Here is an 18,321-nt window from a genome sequence, read left to right as displayed (position 1 = left end):
AAGACGAAAACATCAAGATATTACAAAATTGAACTATACAAAATATTAAAATGCGAAGCTAAGACATAAATAAGAACTTCAAAAGTGAGAATCTTTAAACCAAAAAGAAAAAAAAAATGGAATTAACACATCAACATAAAGAAACCATAGGAAGAAAAAGCAAAGAAGAAAATGAAAAAAAAAACAAAGAAAGAAAAGAATTTGAAAAAAGTTCACTATTTCTTGGACTTGATGACAAAAGTATGATTTCCTGATCCATCACTGCTGAATGCCATCATTTTCTCTTGCTTTTTTGGCATAGAAGCAGTAGGTGTGCTGCCATTTGTTGTTTTGTGTGGATGAGAAGCAAACATTCCACGCGACTTGGACTCTTCGGGTGTACGCGCATTATTGGTACTGTCAGCTTGTGAAGAGTCTAGTAATGATGATGCTGTGGAATACGGGTTAGTGGACAAAGTATTCAAATCCCCATGATTTCTATTGCTTGACTTTGTGTATGCGGATGTTGAAGCGTGACGCGAGGGCGCGGGTTGTAAAGAAGCATAGGCAGGTTGTGGATCTACAAAATAGCCTGGACTAGTACTTCCACCAGCTGGAGTATTCCCTGGTGATGCAGATTTAGGTGACATATACCCAGAAGCTAACAAATACGGTGATGCAAACCCACTTTGACTGCCGGATCTTTGCAACAGCGGAGTCATTGGAGGTGGTGGTGCCAAAGAGTTTATGCTCTTTCTGGTATCAACTGTCAAATTTGGTCTCAAGTTTTCGTGCGCATCTGTTAATGTTGATGATGTCGATTGGAACGAAGCTTCAAAGTCCTCATCTCCTCTGATATACCCCTTGGCACGCAACTCTTCGTCTTTCAATTTGTTTTCCTCGCGTGCTTTTGCCAATAATTCCTGAGCCTTGCTCAAGCTAACAGTTGGTGTTGAGCAACTACTCACAACGGGGACAGAATCATCAATATCTATAGTAGCTGTCATCAAAGCCTTGATCCAGCCTCTCATCTCTTCTTCACTCTCCACTGCAAAATAATGAGTCTTTGGCTGCGTAAAAGTAAGTCCCTTTTTGAAGCCAGGTGCTGGTGGTACAATCTTGAAACAATAATTGCCCGCAAAGGTTGTTGAGGCGCACATTGCTGCGTATCTATCACTTTTGTCCAAATCCTCAGACTCGCTATTAATGGGAACCACATTATGCGCCGTGATATCAATCAAACCTTTTTCCTTCTTATCCTTGAACGATGTAAAGTATGATAATCTAGTGCCATGAAGCGTGAAATATCTACTTCTCCAAGACACAGTGTTGCCCGATCTTTTAGCCATGTATCCACTATAGTTTGCTGTTTTAGTTGCTTCATTAGGAGTAACTTCCCGAATTCCTTCCGTGAATGCAGAAGTCTTCAGCTTCTTTGATCCGGTTAAATTTTTGAAATTCTGAGTAGAAGTGGTCCTAAGACTTTTGAGCCTCATAGCAGAAGGTCTTGCATTGGATAGATTTGCAGACTGGGGTTCACTAGCAACGCGTCTATCGTCCTTCAATGCATTAAACGACTTGTTCTTCATCGATGCAGATTTCTTCTTGGGCGATAATGTTGCGTCATCAATGTCAACTGGCGATGTTGAGACGTCAAAGATTTGCGATTTTCGAGGTGACGATGCACCATTGTTTTCTCTTGTATTATTTCCAACGCCATTATCGGCACCATTTTCTCTACGAATTTGTGCTGGCGAAATAAGCTTGCGGTTGTCATTTGCTTTACCATGTTGCTTATTATCGTATGATGATGCCACTGCAGCTGAGGCTGCTGAGGCAGCAAATGAAGCTGGATGTGTTTGAATAGGAGTGCCAGCAGTGTTGGAACCATTCAAATTACCACCTTTTGAGTCATCGTTACCGTTGGGAAGAAACGAAAGTAGAGACGAATGTCTTCGGTGACTCTGAACGCTAGATTGTTTCCTGTGATGTTGTTTATAATTTGATGTTTGAGAACTTTGCCTGTGATGCGAACCTTGGTCATAGATTGATGATGCGGGTCTTGAAATGGGCGTATGACCTAACGCATGACTTGATGCATTTGTTCTTGTTGTGTATAAGCCATGGTGATGCTGGTTCTGGTGTTGTTGGTTAACACTATTAGTCCCTGCGCCAAACTTATAGCTAGTATCTAAAGGACTATAGTTGCTTGATGGTGGTTCAGGTGCTTTTCTTGGGGACATAAATGAAGATTCATACTCCAGAGGTAAGTTCTCGACAGATTGTGATCTTTTTCTTTGATGCTTGACGGTTGATGTTGATGTGTCAAATGCCGATGGCATTAATTCATTTTGAAACGTGCTTGTGTGCAGTGAAGGATACATAGATTGTGAGTCGTTAGGTGTAGAAATCTTGGGTAGTTTATATTTTTCTTCTTCGTGGTATGGAGTTGACTCTGTTGGAGACGAGCTCATTGTTGATTGCGATTGATCATTCTTATTTGTCGAAGATGTTGATTGCGAGCTTGTTCTTGATTCTTTGAATTTGGCTGACCTCAAGTTAATTTCACGCAATTTCTCAATTTCCTTATGAATTTCAAATCTAGTGCCAAAAGAGTCAATTTCTAATTCCTTTAAATGACCCAAATCGAGCTCAAACAAAATTGGACCCGTGATTTTATGTTTGGCGAATTTACCGGCAACTTCCTTATCAAATCCGAGGACCAAGGCAAAGTAAGAAGAGACTTGCTTCGGAGTCCATGACATTGCTTGCAATGGGTTTAGATCGTCTGTCATTGATTGTGTGGAAGTGTTTCTATTGTGCGACGAGTGAGGGTTACCGTTACTATTATTACTATTATTACTATTATTGTGATTGTTAACGTTGTTTTTGGAAGACGAAAGCGTGGACGTGTATGCAGAAGATGTCAACACATTTGCTATCTTGGATTTCAGTTCATTTGTGTTGCTACTCTGATTATTGTATTTGTTGCCATCTTTATTAACGTTTCCATTTTGGTTTCCATTTTCTTTTCCATGTCCATTTTCGTTTTGGAGACTTGAAGTAGAGCCGTGTAGTTGTAATTCCTCTAAAGCCTTGTCGATTTCGCTATTGAGATTGCTCGATGAGCTATTGTTATTGTTATAAAGTTTTGAGTTTTGATCTGTATTGTATGGGTTCAAATTGCTTGATACGTTGGGGGTATGGCTACTACTCTGAGACGAGTCGCCATTACTGCCATCATTGCCAGAGCCACCTGTTGTGCCATTAAGGGTCTCTTTCAGTAGATTGTTTTGGCTATTGTTCTTGTTTGGTGGCGTCATTACTCTTCTTGATCTTGATCTTAACAATGTTTTCTCTTCAGTTTTTTCCAAAAGTTCAGTAAATGTTTTTGGGTATAGGCCGGCCTCACCGGTGAGCAAATTTTTTCCCATATACCATCCATCATTGTATTCCCTATCGTCTGCTAGCACTTGGATCTTGTCTCCAATTTTGAGACTTAGTTCGTCTCCCAATCTGGCGTGAAATGGTTTTATGCATATATACGTTGCGCCATCCATGTTGAGAAACTAGTGTGTTTTGGTTTTTGTATTTGTTGTATTGTTTATATTGTTTGTTTGGTATGATTGTTGTGATTGTTGTGATTTTTTTATCTGGTGAAAAGAGAATAGGTTGGGTTGTGCAAAAAAATATTTCCAAATTCCCGTATTCTAGCACTAAAAACACTAATATTGATGGTAAAACTTCGAATAGCGTGGTTGAAGTTAATGAGTTGTTATGGTTTTACAATATGCTTATATATCTGTATTGTCACTCGTCTGCGGTTGGCTTTTCTCTTTTCTTTTCGGTTATTCCCCTTTTTTTTATTATGTTCCGGTTACTTTTTTGATTGTTTGCTTCAAGTTCTAATAGATATTGACTAGAGGAGTATGTGTTATACTTGTGTGTAAATGTATTTGTTGTGAGTATACACTAAAGGAGGTGTGTAAGAAATGATGGTCTGGTGTAAAGAAAGGAAAAGCAAAAAAAAAAAGAATGTGTGTGTATGTGAGTTTGTGATGTAGCGTAATTATAGGTAATTGTGTAGTGTGGTGGTGGTGGTGGTAGTGGTGGTGGGGGGGGAATGGTAGGGCTAGTGGTTTGGTGTATTGTGATATGTTTGGTTGTCAAAAAAAAAAAAAATTTAATGTGTTTCTGTGTACCTCATTCCTCTCATTCCTCTTTATTTTTTTTTTATTTATTTTTTTTTTTATTTTTTATTTGTTTTTTTGTCGCTGATGTTTCTGCTGTCTTTGTTGTCACTACCGACTGCTCACTGCCTCTCTAGTGTCTAGTGTCTTGCCACACACGAAATGTTTTTAATATTTTTTTATTTTAATTTTTTATTTTTATTTTATTTTTATTTTATTTATTAATTTTCTTCATCTTCCCACATTTTCTAACCTATTGCAGTTAGTGACCAGCTCTTCCTACATACGTGAAGGAAACACAAGCTTCATCATATACATAAGGATAAAATAATGAGTTATTTTTTTTTTCTTTCATTCCTTTACCTTTACCTTTCTGTCTTCATAAGTTTCTAAGCTCTATGGTCCTCGGCTTTATTTGGTTTTTCTGTTTTATAAAAAGTTTAACTTTACTCTTCTACTAGAGTCCTTTTTTAGTATGAGAAAAGAAATACATTGAAGTAACTTAATAATAATAATAATATTAGTAGTATTATTATTATTATTATTATTAATCTAGGTAGTGTACTTTGGTCATACGACACGGTACAAAAGAAAAAAAGAAAACATAGACAATAGAGAGAGAGGAACCAGAAGAAGAGATGTAGTTCCCTAGGTACTTACAGGCAATATAACATAGATGAGTTTCCTCTCAGTTACTCGATGGGGAAATTTGAATATTAGTCAAATATATAAAGAGAGTAGGTCAACAGAATAGAAGAAAAAAAAATGTATATTTGAAGTAATAGGACGAGCGTGTGAGGTTGTTTACAGAATAATCAGGAAAGAGAGAGTGTCAGAGTTACCCAGCATCTTCATTTCTGAATGCTTTTTTTTTCCTCCCTTTTTTCTTTTCGGCACTATTGTCAATTAGAGATAAATTAAAATGGAAATTAAAATGGAATTGGAAATGGAAATGGAAATGGAAATGACTTGTGGTCCCAGCAGTGTAAAGTGGTTAGATTTAACTTGTAGGTTTATTCACGTTAATCCTTTCCTAATGTTTCTTTTTTTTTCATTTGCCGTACATTGTCAACCCTTCTTGTAGTGGGTTGTTCTTTTAAAAATGCAGTCACCAAGCGATGGTGCAATTCTTTTTTCCTTTTTTCCTTTGTTTGTTTATTTGTTTGTTGGTTGGTTCAATCTTAGCTGAATCTGCATTTATTGTGGGACAATAGACGTCTTTTCATCTAATTGTACCTTTTGTACCTCCATTCCATATCTCTATATAAACCTTTTGATATGTACTCTCTCTCTCTCTTTTTTTTTGGCCTACGCACACGCACAAGCTCAAAAAAAAGTAATGTGTATCACTGTATAATGCCGCGTGTCCTTTTCTTTTTTTTTTTTTTTTTTTTTTTCTTCTTCTTCAAATTTTTGTTTCTTTGTTGGCGTTGGTTGTTGATGCCAGTGGGTCTAGAACTGATGGGAAGAGACGAGAACGAAAAAAAAAACCAAATAGCGCCAGCACATCTAACACAGACAGAGGAGAAGTAGAAAGAAAAGAAACAAAAAAGCATCAACCATCAATCATCAATTTCAATATCAATATCAATATCAATACCAACCATCAACCATCAACCATTAACTTAAGAAAATGAAAATTAGAGACAAAGAGAGAGAGGGAGAGTAAGAGATTGTGTATAAAGGATCTGCTCTGCATGTGCATCCTTATCAACAAACAAAACATATATATATATATATATATTCACCACACGACAATCATATATTTCAAGCCTTCCCTCCCACCCCCCCCCCCCCCCCATTTCTTCCCTCTCCCAATAGAACACAAACATCCAAGTCTAAGGCTCATCGTCAACTCTTACAGTCACTCCGCCATAAAAAAGGAAAAAACTCAACTTTCCTATTTAGGTAATGAATGTAGAATCCAACCCTCTTATCGTATTCTCAATTCTGTCACCAAACCCTCTTATCTACATTATATTACAATTTGGTCTCTGTCAAAACAGAATATATTGCACACTTGTAGCTACTCACTAGGACAAAACAAAAATAACTATGGTAATAGTTGCATTACCAAGAGTATTTGTTTTATTTGACATATATGTTAGTTAACTGCAGCAATCGCTCACACCGCGATCATGTGACTTATATTGTGTTATTACCTTTGTTTTTACTTGAGTCACGTGATTAAACACACATGTCTTTTTGTTTGCATTTTTTAAAGACGAAATTTCTATATTCTCTAATTAACAATTTACAATTTTTTGGCAGAGTAGTAACGACTCGAAGATGCTTCTTTAAAAAAAAAATAAAGGAAATTTTTTATCTCAATTTCATTTAATTTTTGAAACTTTTTTTGAAAATAAAGAGATGATTTCTTCTACAATGGTAGAAAGTTTCTAACTTTGATAATATACTGTACCGCTAGTCTTCATCTTGATTTTGAAACCCAATTACCTGAGAAATAGATCAAGTTTATAGAGTTTGTCCCATAATTACCTTTAAAAGATCTATGTTTAGATGCTTAAGGGGTAGTCCACATTTCTTCTGACAACCGTATACTGTTTGTCGCCTTTTCTCCTGCCACTACCCCCTAAAAAAATATGAAAGAAAGAAAAGAAAGAAAGGGAAAGCCAAAATTTCCTTCTATAATTTTTGCAATGACATATTTTTTGTTGTCTCTTTAAAAAAAAAAAAAAATATATATATATATATATGGAAACCTGCACTTTCTTTTTTACGACACTCACACTCTTTTGTTTTGTAGTAGGTTCATTCACCTTTTTTCTCTTTCCCTTTACTCACTTGGCCCACTTGGCTCACGTGCACTATTTTTTTTTTTCTTTTGAGTTTTGCCACTAATAATTAATAATATTATTGTTATTAATACTACTACTACTATTATCAAGCCTAGAATATGGCAACCACATCTTCTCGATAAGCCAAACATCAATTGATCATACAAACATACAAACATACAAACATACAGACATAAAGACATACACACACAGTTACAGACCTTAACTCACTTTACCCAGCAACACACTAGCATCTTAAATACATATTAGATAACGGTTTAAACATTGTGTTTTCTTTTCTTTTTTTTCTCCACAGTTTCCACACAATATCTACAAACTTGGATTGATTGATCCAAGTATTCCTCCTTGTTCATTTGTTGTTGTCCTTTTTTTTTTAATTTTATTTTTTTATTTCACTTTTGCTGGCTATTTCTGGCAGCAAGACAAAGCATAGCATCCAAGTGCTTGAAAAGAAATTGAAAAAATCGAAAGCAACTCAGTAAAAGAGTGTAAGCAAATTTAAAATATAAACTGAACAAGTATAAATAATACATACATATATATATATATATATATATATATTGATCTACTTGACGATCGATAACTGAAAATGGGTGCAGATGAAGGACCTAGCTCAAAGAACGTGCAAAGTGCAGACTCCAATTCCGTGGGTATTGCAAATGATATTGCTACTGTTTTATCTTCAGACGAAGAACATGAAGATGATTCATTATTGAGGCTAGCACAACAAGCACAGCATAGAAAATTAAGCCAACGGGATTTTGCAATTGAGCACGAAAGTCATCCCGAATTGGAGATTGATGAAATTCAAGAAGATCACGAGGATATCAATATGGATCTTGAGGAAAATACGAGTCATGGTAATGTGGTTTTTGAAACAGAGCAGTATGTTGATGATTCAAGTGATGATGACGAAGAAGATGAAAGTGAAAGCGATGAAGAGGATGGAGAAGACGAAGAGGAAGAGGAAGAAGAGGAAGAGGAAGACGAGGAAGAAAACCTCTATGATATGCTTCCGGAGCTAGGCTCTCGCGAAACAACTGATTTTTTACGCCGCTTGATTGGTGTAGGAGAAGGTGTTGATAATAATAATAGAGACGAGCATTTTGTAAATAACCGCACAGAATCTGAAAATGCCGGCAATCGTGATAATGAAAGAATAAGTGGTGGAGATGCTGACACCGAGCAAGAAGAACCACGAGCTGGTTTCTTACGTGCTTTTGGAGAATTATCGAACGCAAGAAATGAGACAAGTGGCGGTCCTGTTCCATCCAATTTTATGGCTGTTATGCAAAGGCTTATGGGTGATGGTATGATGTTTGGAAGTGGTGGAGGTTTTGGCAGTAGCATGGGTAGCGAGAGTTCTGAAATTGAATCTTTAATCAATAATTTGGAACAACGCGATGACACTTATATTGTGCTCGAATCATTAAACCAACTCTCGGAAAGACTACTTATGATGAACGGTTTGACTGCAGAGAGACTTATCCCAGCAAACAAGCTTGCCAAATCCATCATTCAAATCATGGAGGATCCCAAGTTGGCCGAAGAGTTGGAACTCCACCTTGTTGCTTGTCGATGTCTATATAACTTTCTTGAAGTAAATCAGGACTTTATTCACGATGCATTAAACAACAATGCGATACCTGCATTATGCAATAAGCTTATGGAAATTACATACATTGACTTGACTGAACAAGCCTTGCAGACTTTGGAAATGATATCACGAGACCCAATCTCACATAATAGCATAATCTCAAACCAAGGCTTGTCCGCATGTCTCCAATACCTCGATTTCCTAACAGTACATGCACAACGAAAGTGTTTGAGTATTGTCTCAAATTCGTGCACAAACATAAGTATCGCTAATCACGGACGTGTTAAAGAAGCATTCCACTCTATAACTGAGGTTGTTAGAAGTCATACAGACTCTAACGTCGTTGAAAATGCGTGGATCTCAGTATCAAGAATTATAAACAGTTTTAAAAATAATCCTGAGTTGCTAGATCAATTATTTGATGGACGAGAAGATTTTTTGAAGGAACTTACAGAGGTGATTATTCTTAGTTCTAACAAGTCGCTGAATACAAGCTCAAGCTCAAACTCAAACTCAAACTCAAGCTCTGGATCCAATTCAAACACAAAACCAAGTTCTAATTCATCCAAAGTTGCTGTTTCCTTTGCATCTTGTTTAAGCCTCATCAAAAGCTTAATCATTCTTGCTAGTGTCAGTGTCAATATCTCACAAACCCTCATTGTCTACTGCAGAATTGATAAGGTTATTGTTCAACTGCTAAGCAAATATGAAAAAACAAGATCAAATATTGATCAAGAATGTGCTTCCCTATCTGTTCAAGCTTTGATGGCTGCCCCAAAGGATTTAGTTGCAAATTTCCTTACTTTGATTGGCTACCTTTTGCCAGTCACATATCTGCCACACGATTCATTATTTAATTTTAATTCAAGAATTGAAGAGAGCCCCGAGAAAGAAAAAATTAATGAGAGAAGACGTTCGTTATGTCTTGAAATCATCCCACAAGAATATCAACAATTTGTCAATAATATCTGGCCTGTGGTTATTATGAGTTTCCAAGCCTCGATGGACTTTGAGATTCGCAGAAAAAGCTTTACTGATTTGTACAGAATGGTACACTCCTTATCGGGTGATGAATTGGTAAGTGTTGATTCGAAAGAACCGATTGGAACTTTGATTGCTTCTGTTGTCACTCAGTATAAAGAGTCTGTGTTGACTGAGATGAACGAGATGAAACCACCTTCAACAGGATCATGGGTGAATTCTCAATCTGGTTCCAAGAATGACTCTCGTAATCGTATACCTGAGTCAAGAAGTAATGAGGCATTGTCTTCTTCGTCTTTGGTTTCTTCTGCAGTAGCCGAAGATGAAAATATGAGTGAAAGTGGTAACGACAATGAAGATGAAATGGACGCCGAAGGGGAGGATGAAGAAGAAGATGAAGAAGATGAAGATGATGAAGATGAAGATGATGAGGACGAGGAAGAGGAGGACGAGGAAGAGGAGGACGAAGAGCGAGAAGAAGATGATGATAATGATGAACAAGTAATAGGATTTGGTGACAATTACCATCCTCGAAAGGAGACATTATATATCAAGAATGCATTACCAACAATTCTGCTTTACTGCTCACTCAAAATAATGGAAATTCTCATTCTGAAAAACACCCAAGTATTTGCCACGAAATTTGAAAAAGAAGGATTAATGCTGGACATTGACCAAATTCTGACCGAGTTTAAAAGTTGGGGCATAAAACCAGACGCGCAAGTGAACCCTAGTGAACAACAGCAAACTCCAAGAAGGTACATTTCGATGTCTGCGTATTCAAACAAGTATATCGATATGGAAATAACCAAAGATTATGTCATGAACACATTGTCTGCGAATGACTCGTATTCCAAAATTGCACAAGCCGCATCTAACATTCATCAACTTTATACAAATTTTACTTCAATCAATGATTTGAGTTTATCCAAGCACATGAAAGACTTGAAGGAACTTAGCTCTGTACTATCGGATCCTAAAAACTACAAGACATTTGGGTTCACAGAATGGTCAACAATCTGGCAAAAATTGAAAACAATTCTCGATAGCAATCTGTCTGATAGATCTTCTTCATCTTATTCAGGTGTTTCTAGCTTTGAGCTTCTGTCATCTGGCTTGATTGGTCTGCTCGCTAATTTGTTTCTGGAGGACAATTTACGTGAACATGATTTGGAACTCACCGATATGTATAAATCATTCGTATCACTGCTTTTCGGTGATGACTATGACGCGGTGACTACATTGATACACAAATTGCAAGAGGCTTTGACAAGGGCAGAGTCATTTGACATTATTTCAGCGGGTGCATCAGGCCCAGTAAATTCACACTCAGCCTATGCACGCGATGCAAGTAGAACTTCGCTAATGGCGAATCAAATCAAGCTTCGATTGAAAACAGAGGACGATGGAAATGAGGTTCTTGCAAAGTCGTTGCAGAATATGGTATTATCGGTACATGCAATTGCCACTTTCAAATCAGTGCAAACTTTTATACAACAAAGATTGCGATTTATGGAAGAATTTACAAAACCACTGGAAAGAGGGGTTCTGCATGATAATGTCGATGCAAGTGATTCTTTAGTGGATCAAAAGAGCAAGCATGGTGATTACAATATCGAGTTCTTAATCAATGGTGAGGTCATCCCCATTGAAACAACCATTTATGGAGCAATACATCGAGCCGTACAAAAAGATAAACATACCAATCACCCTCAAAGTAATAAGATCTGGGGAGATGTGCATCTTGTTACATTCCGCAAAGTTAGTGCTGAAGTGAGCAATGACTCACAAATCAACCAATACAACTTTACGTATGACGAACATGAGCTCGATGGCTACGACAAATCTATAGTTGATGTTTTGAAATTGTTGGAAGCATTGTTCAAGATGAATACATTAGTTGTAGATAGTGGTATTGGTAAAGGTATTCCAACAAAGGAATTCACAAATTGGAAGTTGGCAGTAAAGTTGAATCGACAATTGGAAGAACCGTTGGTGGTCGCTAGCGGCACTCTCCCTGACTGGAGCTTGCACTTGACGAAACATTTTGCATTCATTTTTCCGTTGGAAACAAGGGTTTTTTTCCTTCAATCGACTTCGTTTGGCTATTCTCGCCTCATATATCATTGGCAATTACGAGGTGAACAGAGCCTTGAAAATAATTCTGAAGGGTCACAAAATAGCCGCAACCTGCGGCCACAATTGGGCAGGCCAACTAGGCACAAGGTTCGTATATCACGGAATATGATGCTACAAAGTGCAATCAAAGTGTTGGAACTTTACGGATCAACGCCTGGCATATTGGAGATTGAATATTTTGATGAAGCTGGATCAGGATTGGGTCCTACTTTGGAGTTTTATGCAACTGTTTCAAAGGAATTCATTCGCAAGAAGTTAAAGTTTTGGAGAGACCAAAGTCTTTCAAACTTTGGCTCTAAAAAAGGACTAGAACTGAATGATCCATACATCATCAATAGTAATGGGCTTTTTCCAGCACCAATGGATAGAACACAAATTCTGAGTGACAATGGCAAGAAGATTTTGTATTTTTGTTCTTCGCTTGGGAAATTTGTTGCTAGAGCTCTACTTGACTCTAGAATTATTGATTTTAATTTTAACCCAATTTTTCTTAAACTCATTCAGTTTTTGAACCGCAAAACTTTGCAAGCTCATACTACACCAAAGCAAAGTAGAAAATTTGCGACATTGTCAAACCTTCACTTAGTTGATCCCGAATTGGCTAGATCATTAGAGCACCTTCAAAAATATATAAAAGTATATGAAAGAACTCCAGCGTCACAAAAACGGGACCTTCGCATTGACGATGCAACAATTGAGGATTTAGGTCTTTACTTTGTCCTACCAGGCTATCCGAACTACGAGTTGATTCCAAATGGCCGGGAAGTGCAAGTTGACCATACGAATTTGGAAGCTTATATCCATAAGGTTGTTGATGCAACCCTATTCACTGGTGTAATTTCCCAAACAAAAGCATTTATGGAGGGTTTTTCAAAGGTGTTTCCAATCAACTCCCTTATTATATTCTCTTATAAAGAGTTGGTGGAGCTCTTCGGTAATGCAGAAGAAGATTGGTCATTTGATGCTTTGTCATCGGCAATAAATGCAAATCATGGTTACAATAAAGAATCAGAAGGAATCAAAAATTTGATCAGCGTGTTGGTTGAGTTTGACAAGGAAGAAAAGAGGCAGTTTTTACAGTTTTTAACTGGCTCACCCAGATTACCTATTGGTGGATTCAAGAGTTTACGGCCTGAGCTAACCGTTGTGCGTAAGATGGCTGAAGATGGTTTGAAAGATGATGATTACTTGCCCTCTGTGATGACTTGTGCAAACTATTTAAAGTTACCAAATTACTCCAGTAAAGATGTGATGAAGCGCAAGTTATTGCAGGCAATCAGCGAAGGTGCCGGTGCATTTTTATTATCATAGAAGAATAAAGAAGAAGAAGAAGACGGAAACTATTTAAAAGCTTTTGAGCAACTCGTAGTGATGTATCTACTCTTTTCTATTTATTAATTCAGTCTTTTTTTTCAATTTATTTGAAAACTCTCGTGATTGCTCTGTGTCAGTGATACTTATTGGGATAATCTGCATTCTTTTGAAATGCATTTATTTCATGCGCGCAAAGTAAGCAGCACTCGCTTCCCCTCAAATTCACGTAAGTGCGCGATTTTAGTGTCTAATAGTAATACTAACTTGAACACCCTTTTGCTTTGGCATTTGTCGTCTTTCTAAACGCACAAACACATTCACATATAAACTCATATTTGTATATATAAGTATATTTATATATATATATATATATATATACGTCTTACGGTATTGCAATACTCCTTGATGTCTGTCCAATTACAAGATCTCATAACCTCACTAGTTGAGAGTGCTCCGTCAACTGAGCTTTCTAGCGTCGCTGAGAACCTTGGCGCAATCACAACCGGCATTTCGAAATCTACAATCGAGAATGCTATTGCCGAGTTCATAAACTCTACACCTATCGCCATATCAGGCTATATAATAAGCAAATTTAACAAAGACTCCCAGTCATCTAAATATATTGATTTTGTTAAAGAAGAGAAATTCAATTTCGATGTCTTAAAAAACCGGATTATTGATGTTGAATCTTATTCTACTGATGGTCAAATCAACGCCAACTTGGTTAAGAAATTGGAAGAGTATGGTGAGGACTACTACCGGGACTTTACATTTAACATTATCCCAGAAGGTTTTGCCGACGATAATGACAAATCATTTCGCATTATTATTATTGGGCAAAAACAAAATCAAAACAATTTCTACACTGGAGCATGGAGAAGCGAATACAAAGTAAATGGTGATCAGATCACTGGGGTCGTGGCATTAGATATACATTATTTTGAAGAAGGCAATGTTCGGTTAAAGTATACCGATGATGAAATTTCAGGAACCCTTGGCAAAAGCGGCGATGCCAGTGGTATCGTTAATTTCATTAACAAACTGGAGAATGCAATTGAATTGAAAATTATTGAACAGTTTCAAAGTTTGAACCAACAATCATTTAAGAATTTAAGACGTGTTTTACCTGTGACTAGGTCAAAGATTAATTGGGGTAACGCTATCGGGAACTATAGATTAGGTTCTGATGTGGTGAACAAGAAGTAAATACAGTATATATCGTGTATATTTCTTGCACTTCGTATACTTTTGTAAACTTTTGTAAACTTTGTGTTGATTCATGAGGCACTGACAAACAAGGGTCTTTTCTTATTTTTTTGGAAATTTGGTATCTATCTATATTGAAATAAAACATGTCCTTATCTTATGATCTGCCATACATTATGATTCAAAGTCAAAATAACTGTAGTTTTTTTTTTTTAATACAATTTAAATAGCATCCAAATGACAAAGAATCCTAATAAGATAAGCCCCACGATTCTTGTAAGGCTGCTATTTCGATTCATTACTGTGGTCAAATTACCCAGTGTTCTTTTCACTTGTTGCATCAAATTTGAAAAATTATCACTTAATTGATTAAGTAGACCATTCTCTTGCTGTATAGAGTCGTGAATATCGCGGTTCACAGTATTACGAAACTGACTCAAGGTTTGAGCTAGCTGTTCGAATTTCTGATTGTTTTGCTCTTCGCGGTGCGCATAGAGGTCACTCATTGTAGTATTAATGCCGATAATGATAAGAGTCGTAGGCGTAACGATAGTCAAAAATGTATAATTGTCTGGTGGTGGTGGCGTAGAGCTCGCGTGGTGGTCTTAATGATGATAGTGTAACTGTGAAAGCAAAAGTGATTTAGTTGCCAAAAATACAGTTATTACCACCTGAACGAGAGTTTGGAGGAAGATAACTAGTTAGGTGTCACATTAAAAAAAAATATATCTCGCAGAAAGAGATGGTCACGTGAAAGGGTGAGATACATAAAAGAGAGATGGAAACTAGATCTAACAAAATGCAAGCCTTGAAAATAATGAATCTGATATTTGAAATATGAAATACAAAGTATTTATAGTCTACTAAAACTAAGTTTGTGCATTGCCAAAACCATAGCTGGTATTTTGCGGCTGGATATCTTGTCCATAAGCAGGATATGGCGAATGGGCAGGCATTGGCAATGTTCCATGAGAAGATTGAGAAGAATGGAATTGCGGTTGAGATTGATAGCTTTGTTGCTGCTGTGTGTATTCATGTGGAGGCTGAGAACTGTAGCCAGAGTATTGTTGTTGTTGCTGTTGTTGCTGTTGTTGCTGTTGTTGCTGTTGTGGCTGTGGCTGTGGTTGTGACTGTGGTTGCTGAGTCAGTGGAAAACTTGTTTGAGGATGAGGGGTGTAATCGGGTTGCGGTGTTTGTAGAGAATAATTAGATCCAGGGTTTTGAGAATACCCCCCTCCGTTATTAGATTGTGCAAGTGGGTAACCTGTATCTTGTCTGGGTCGTGTATAAAAGCTCTCTTGCGGCTGATGTGGATGATATGGCTGTTGTTGTTGCTGTTGCTGCTGCCCATATGAGCCAGTGTTCTGACCTGCAAGAGGGATTGCACTCGGGTTAGTAGGATATGGTAGATGGTTGTATGGTTGACCTCCCGTGTTTTGCCCCGGCCAACTTGGAGACGAATAAGAATGATGTTGGTTTTGCAATGTTTCATGATGAGCCTTTACTTTACTTGAAAGCTGGCCATAAAGTACACCCAATTCCTCTTTTCTCTGGCTATATTTGTCAATAAATGAGCTTAAATGATTTCTTGATGTTATAATTTCATTATAAAGCTGTGTTACTTCTGCTTCATTAACTTGCAGAATGTCCTCAACTGACAATAGTGCTAATAAACGATCGATTTTCCTGTGCTCCACATTCAAGAGCTTCGACTCAAGCTCTATTTCTTCCTTGAGTTCTCTAGGTGACTTGTTCACAATCGGTGTGACATAGTTTAGTGGGAAAATCCCAACTTTACCGTTGGGAAGCGATCCTCTCCACCAATCTCGATATACAGACTCGATAACAGTTATCACGTCTCCCTTTTTAAATGATAGTTCGTCTTCTTCGTATGAGATCAAGTCGTAAAGGGCGCGTACTCTTGATACAGTGGCCACGGTTTCAACGTCATCTGAATTTGGTGGAGATTCTGGGCGCGTGGTTGAATGCTGCCATTGTTCTTCATGAGATTTTGGTGCTTCCCCGTTAGTATTATTATCATTATCATCATCATCATCAGCATCGGCCCCATCATCAAAATTTTTACTAGTCTCAGGTAATGGCTTATTGTTAAGATATTGTTTTTTCAAATTCTGTTCATTTTCAAACTCTTGCAAAGATAGCTTCAAAACTCTTTGTAGTTCTTCGTCCTCTTTATTCTTGTCTTGTGCAGTTCTTTCTTCTTTGGCAGGGACTGTTGGTCCTTGTTGTATACTCACGAGTTGTGGAAACTCTAATTTAATACGGTCGTGTGCATCCTTCATTGGTTTCAAGGAAGGGTCATTGGAAAAGCTCTGGCTCAATTGTTGCACAACTTCTACAATTCTGAGCTTAACGGTAATATGAAGTTTTTTATCCAGTAGCTTTTTGATCAAACAGTCTTGAGTGAATGATTTGGATGCAATTTCCTGTTTCATTCTTGAACCACAGTTTTCTGCCATTGCCACCAAGAGCGACAATGACCTCAAGATTGTGTTTGCATCTTTTGTAGAGGTTATCTTTGTTTTCAATAACAGCACTGATTTGGCAGTTTCAGTTTCTGGGTCTGAGGTGATCTGATCGCAGACATCAAGAATAAACTGCCAATTATCGGCAGTTAATGTAGGGGCGGTGGCCTTATCTATTAAAGTATGCAATGCAGCCATTGTTTCTTTGTGAGTTTGCTATTTTGTTGATTAATTTTTATTTTATTTTTTTGCTTTTTTTTCGTTTTCTTATGTTTAATATTTCTTTTGTAATCTTATAGACTGGCTAAGTAGAAATATGTGATGCTAAGGTCTAATGTAGAACTGATCTGCAAATTGTGTCTGTGAGTGTGTGTCTGTAAGTGTGTTTATGTGTGTCGATTAGTATTTTGATGTGTGGATTGAAGTTGATTATTTAAGAGTTGATTAAATTGTGAATAGATTGGTGATGTTAACGACTTAAAGGCGGCATTGCCACCTTTAGTGGTCAGGGAGCTTGGATATCGTTCCGAAAATTGGATGACACAAAATCATTTCGCAACTGATTTTTTTCCTGACCGGTGAGGCTCCAAAGCTTTATATAGGAATATAACCACGCCAACCAAACAGACCAAACAGACCAACCAGACCAATCCAACACTCATCTTTAGAAATTGTATGAAGCCACAAAGATGACAATTATTTTAGCAAAATGGGATAATCCTATAGAGTAAAGATTTATAGTCATTTTGATAGAAATAAATTGTGTACAGTTTTCTTCTGTCCTTGTTTTGGTGATAGTTTAAATTCAATTTACTTTGATTTTGTTTTTTTTTTTCTTTATCTGTATATTTATTTTTTTTTGCAGCTAAATCACTCAGAAAAATTCAATACTATACTTGAGACAATTGGATGAAGGGAAATGACATATTCGATAACCAAAATAAGAAAATTAAAACACAACACATTTAACAATTCACAACTGAAATAACATTGGATTTAGAATACGATAATTGGAAGAGAATCAAACTATAAAGTAAGTTAATTACCTTCAAATAATTTGTTTAAATATAATACGCTATTTGGGCTTTGAGTTTGTATTTGTATTTGTTTTTATATTTGTTTTTATATTTGTATTTGTAATTTTTCTTTTTCAAAATTACTTGCCTTTCAATGTATATTAAGTCAGCGACTTTGTAGGAAACTCAAAAAGAAAAACGTTATATTCTGCTATGTCACTCTAGATCTTGAGTTTTCGTTATTCTTTATGCTGTCAACAAGTATACCGCAACCGGTCAAGTTTTCCTTTCCCCATTAAAGAACAGAAGATAAAAAGAACTAAGAAGAGACAAAAAAAAACAAAAACAAAAACAAAACTTAACATAACAAAACAAATAGGAACCAACAAACATTAATCAGATAAACTAACAAAAAATGTTTGGCTTTTGATCAATTGGATAGGTTTTCATGAGCTTTGAGGATTAGTCACGGTGGTTTCACAAGTAGTTGCCGAGGAAGACAATTCTCTTCTTTTTTTCGTCTCCTATTGTGGCGGGGTGTATACAGGCTAAAAAGCTACTGAGCACAAAGAGGAAGAAAGAAAGAAAGAAAGA

The 18,321-nt window shown here is 36.8% G+C and overlaps 5 protein-coding genes across 5 annotated transcripts; 2 read left to right on the top strand and 3 right to left on the bottom strand. All coding sequences in view use genetic code 12, as the record gives it.

The window, feature by feature from the left end:
• Window positions 1-215: 215 nt before the first annotated feature.
• BOI2 (polar growth protein) lies at window positions 216-3,539 on the bottom strand (the record flags this gene model as incomplete). The annotated part of the gene is made up of 1 exon (XM_001527601.2): window positions 216-3,539. The coding sequence occupies one exon, from the start codon at window positions 3,537-3,539 to the stop codon at window positions 216-218; it is 3,324 nt and encodes a 1,107-aa protein (XP_001527651.2).
• Window positions 3,540-7,577: 4,038 nt separating this feature from the next.
• On the top strand, window positions 7,578-13,016 carry UFD4 (Ubiquitin fusion degradation protein 4; the record flags this gene model as incomplete). Its single annotated transcript, XM_001527597.2, has 1 exon — window positions 7,578-13,016. The coding sequence occupies one exon, from the start codon at window positions 7,578-7,580 to the stop codon at window positions 13,014-13,016; it is 5,439 nt and encodes a 1,812-aa protein (XP_001527647.2).
• Window positions 13,017-13,424: 408 nt separating this feature from the next.
• Window positions 13,425-14,225, top strand: CAP1 (F-actin-capping protein subunit alpha; the record flags this gene model as incomplete). Its single annotated transcript, XM_001527596.1, has 1 exon — window positions 13,425-14,225. One exon carries the CDS (start codon window positions 13,425-13,427, stop codon window positions 14,223-14,225), a length of 801 nt encoding a protein of 266 aa, XP_001527646.2.
• A 212-nt stretch (window positions 14,226-14,437) lies between these two features.
• Window positions 14,438-14,731, bottom strand: SFT1 (v-SNARE; the record flags this gene model as incomplete). The annotated part of the gene is made up of 1 exon (XM_001527595.1): window positions 14,438-14,731. The coding sequence occupies one exon, from the start codon at window positions 14,729-14,731 to the stop codon at window positions 14,438-14,440; it is 294 nt and encodes a 97-aa protein (XP_001527645.2).
• A 363-nt stretch (window positions 14,732-15,094) lies between these two features.
• On the bottom strand, window positions 15,095-16,909 carry HSE1 (ESCRT-0 subunit protein hse1; the record flags this gene model as incomplete). Its single annotated transcript, XM_001527594.2, has 1 exon — window positions 15,095-16,909. The coding sequence occupies one exon, from the start codon at window positions 16,907-16,909 to the stop codon at window positions 15,095-15,097; it is 1,815 nt and encodes a 604-aa protein (XP_001527644.2).
• Window positions 16,910-18,321: the final 1,412 nt, after the last annotated feature.

The sequence above is a fragment of the Lodderomyces elongisporus genome, chromosome 1 (assembly GCF_030384665.1).
Source record: "Lodderomyces elongisporus chromosome 1, complete sequence".
NCBI lineage: Eukaryota > Fungi > Ascomycota > Pichiomycetes > Serinales > Debaryomycetaceae > Lodderomyces > Lodderomyces elongisporus.
This window is presented reverse-complemented; position numbering and strand designations above follow the sequence as displayed.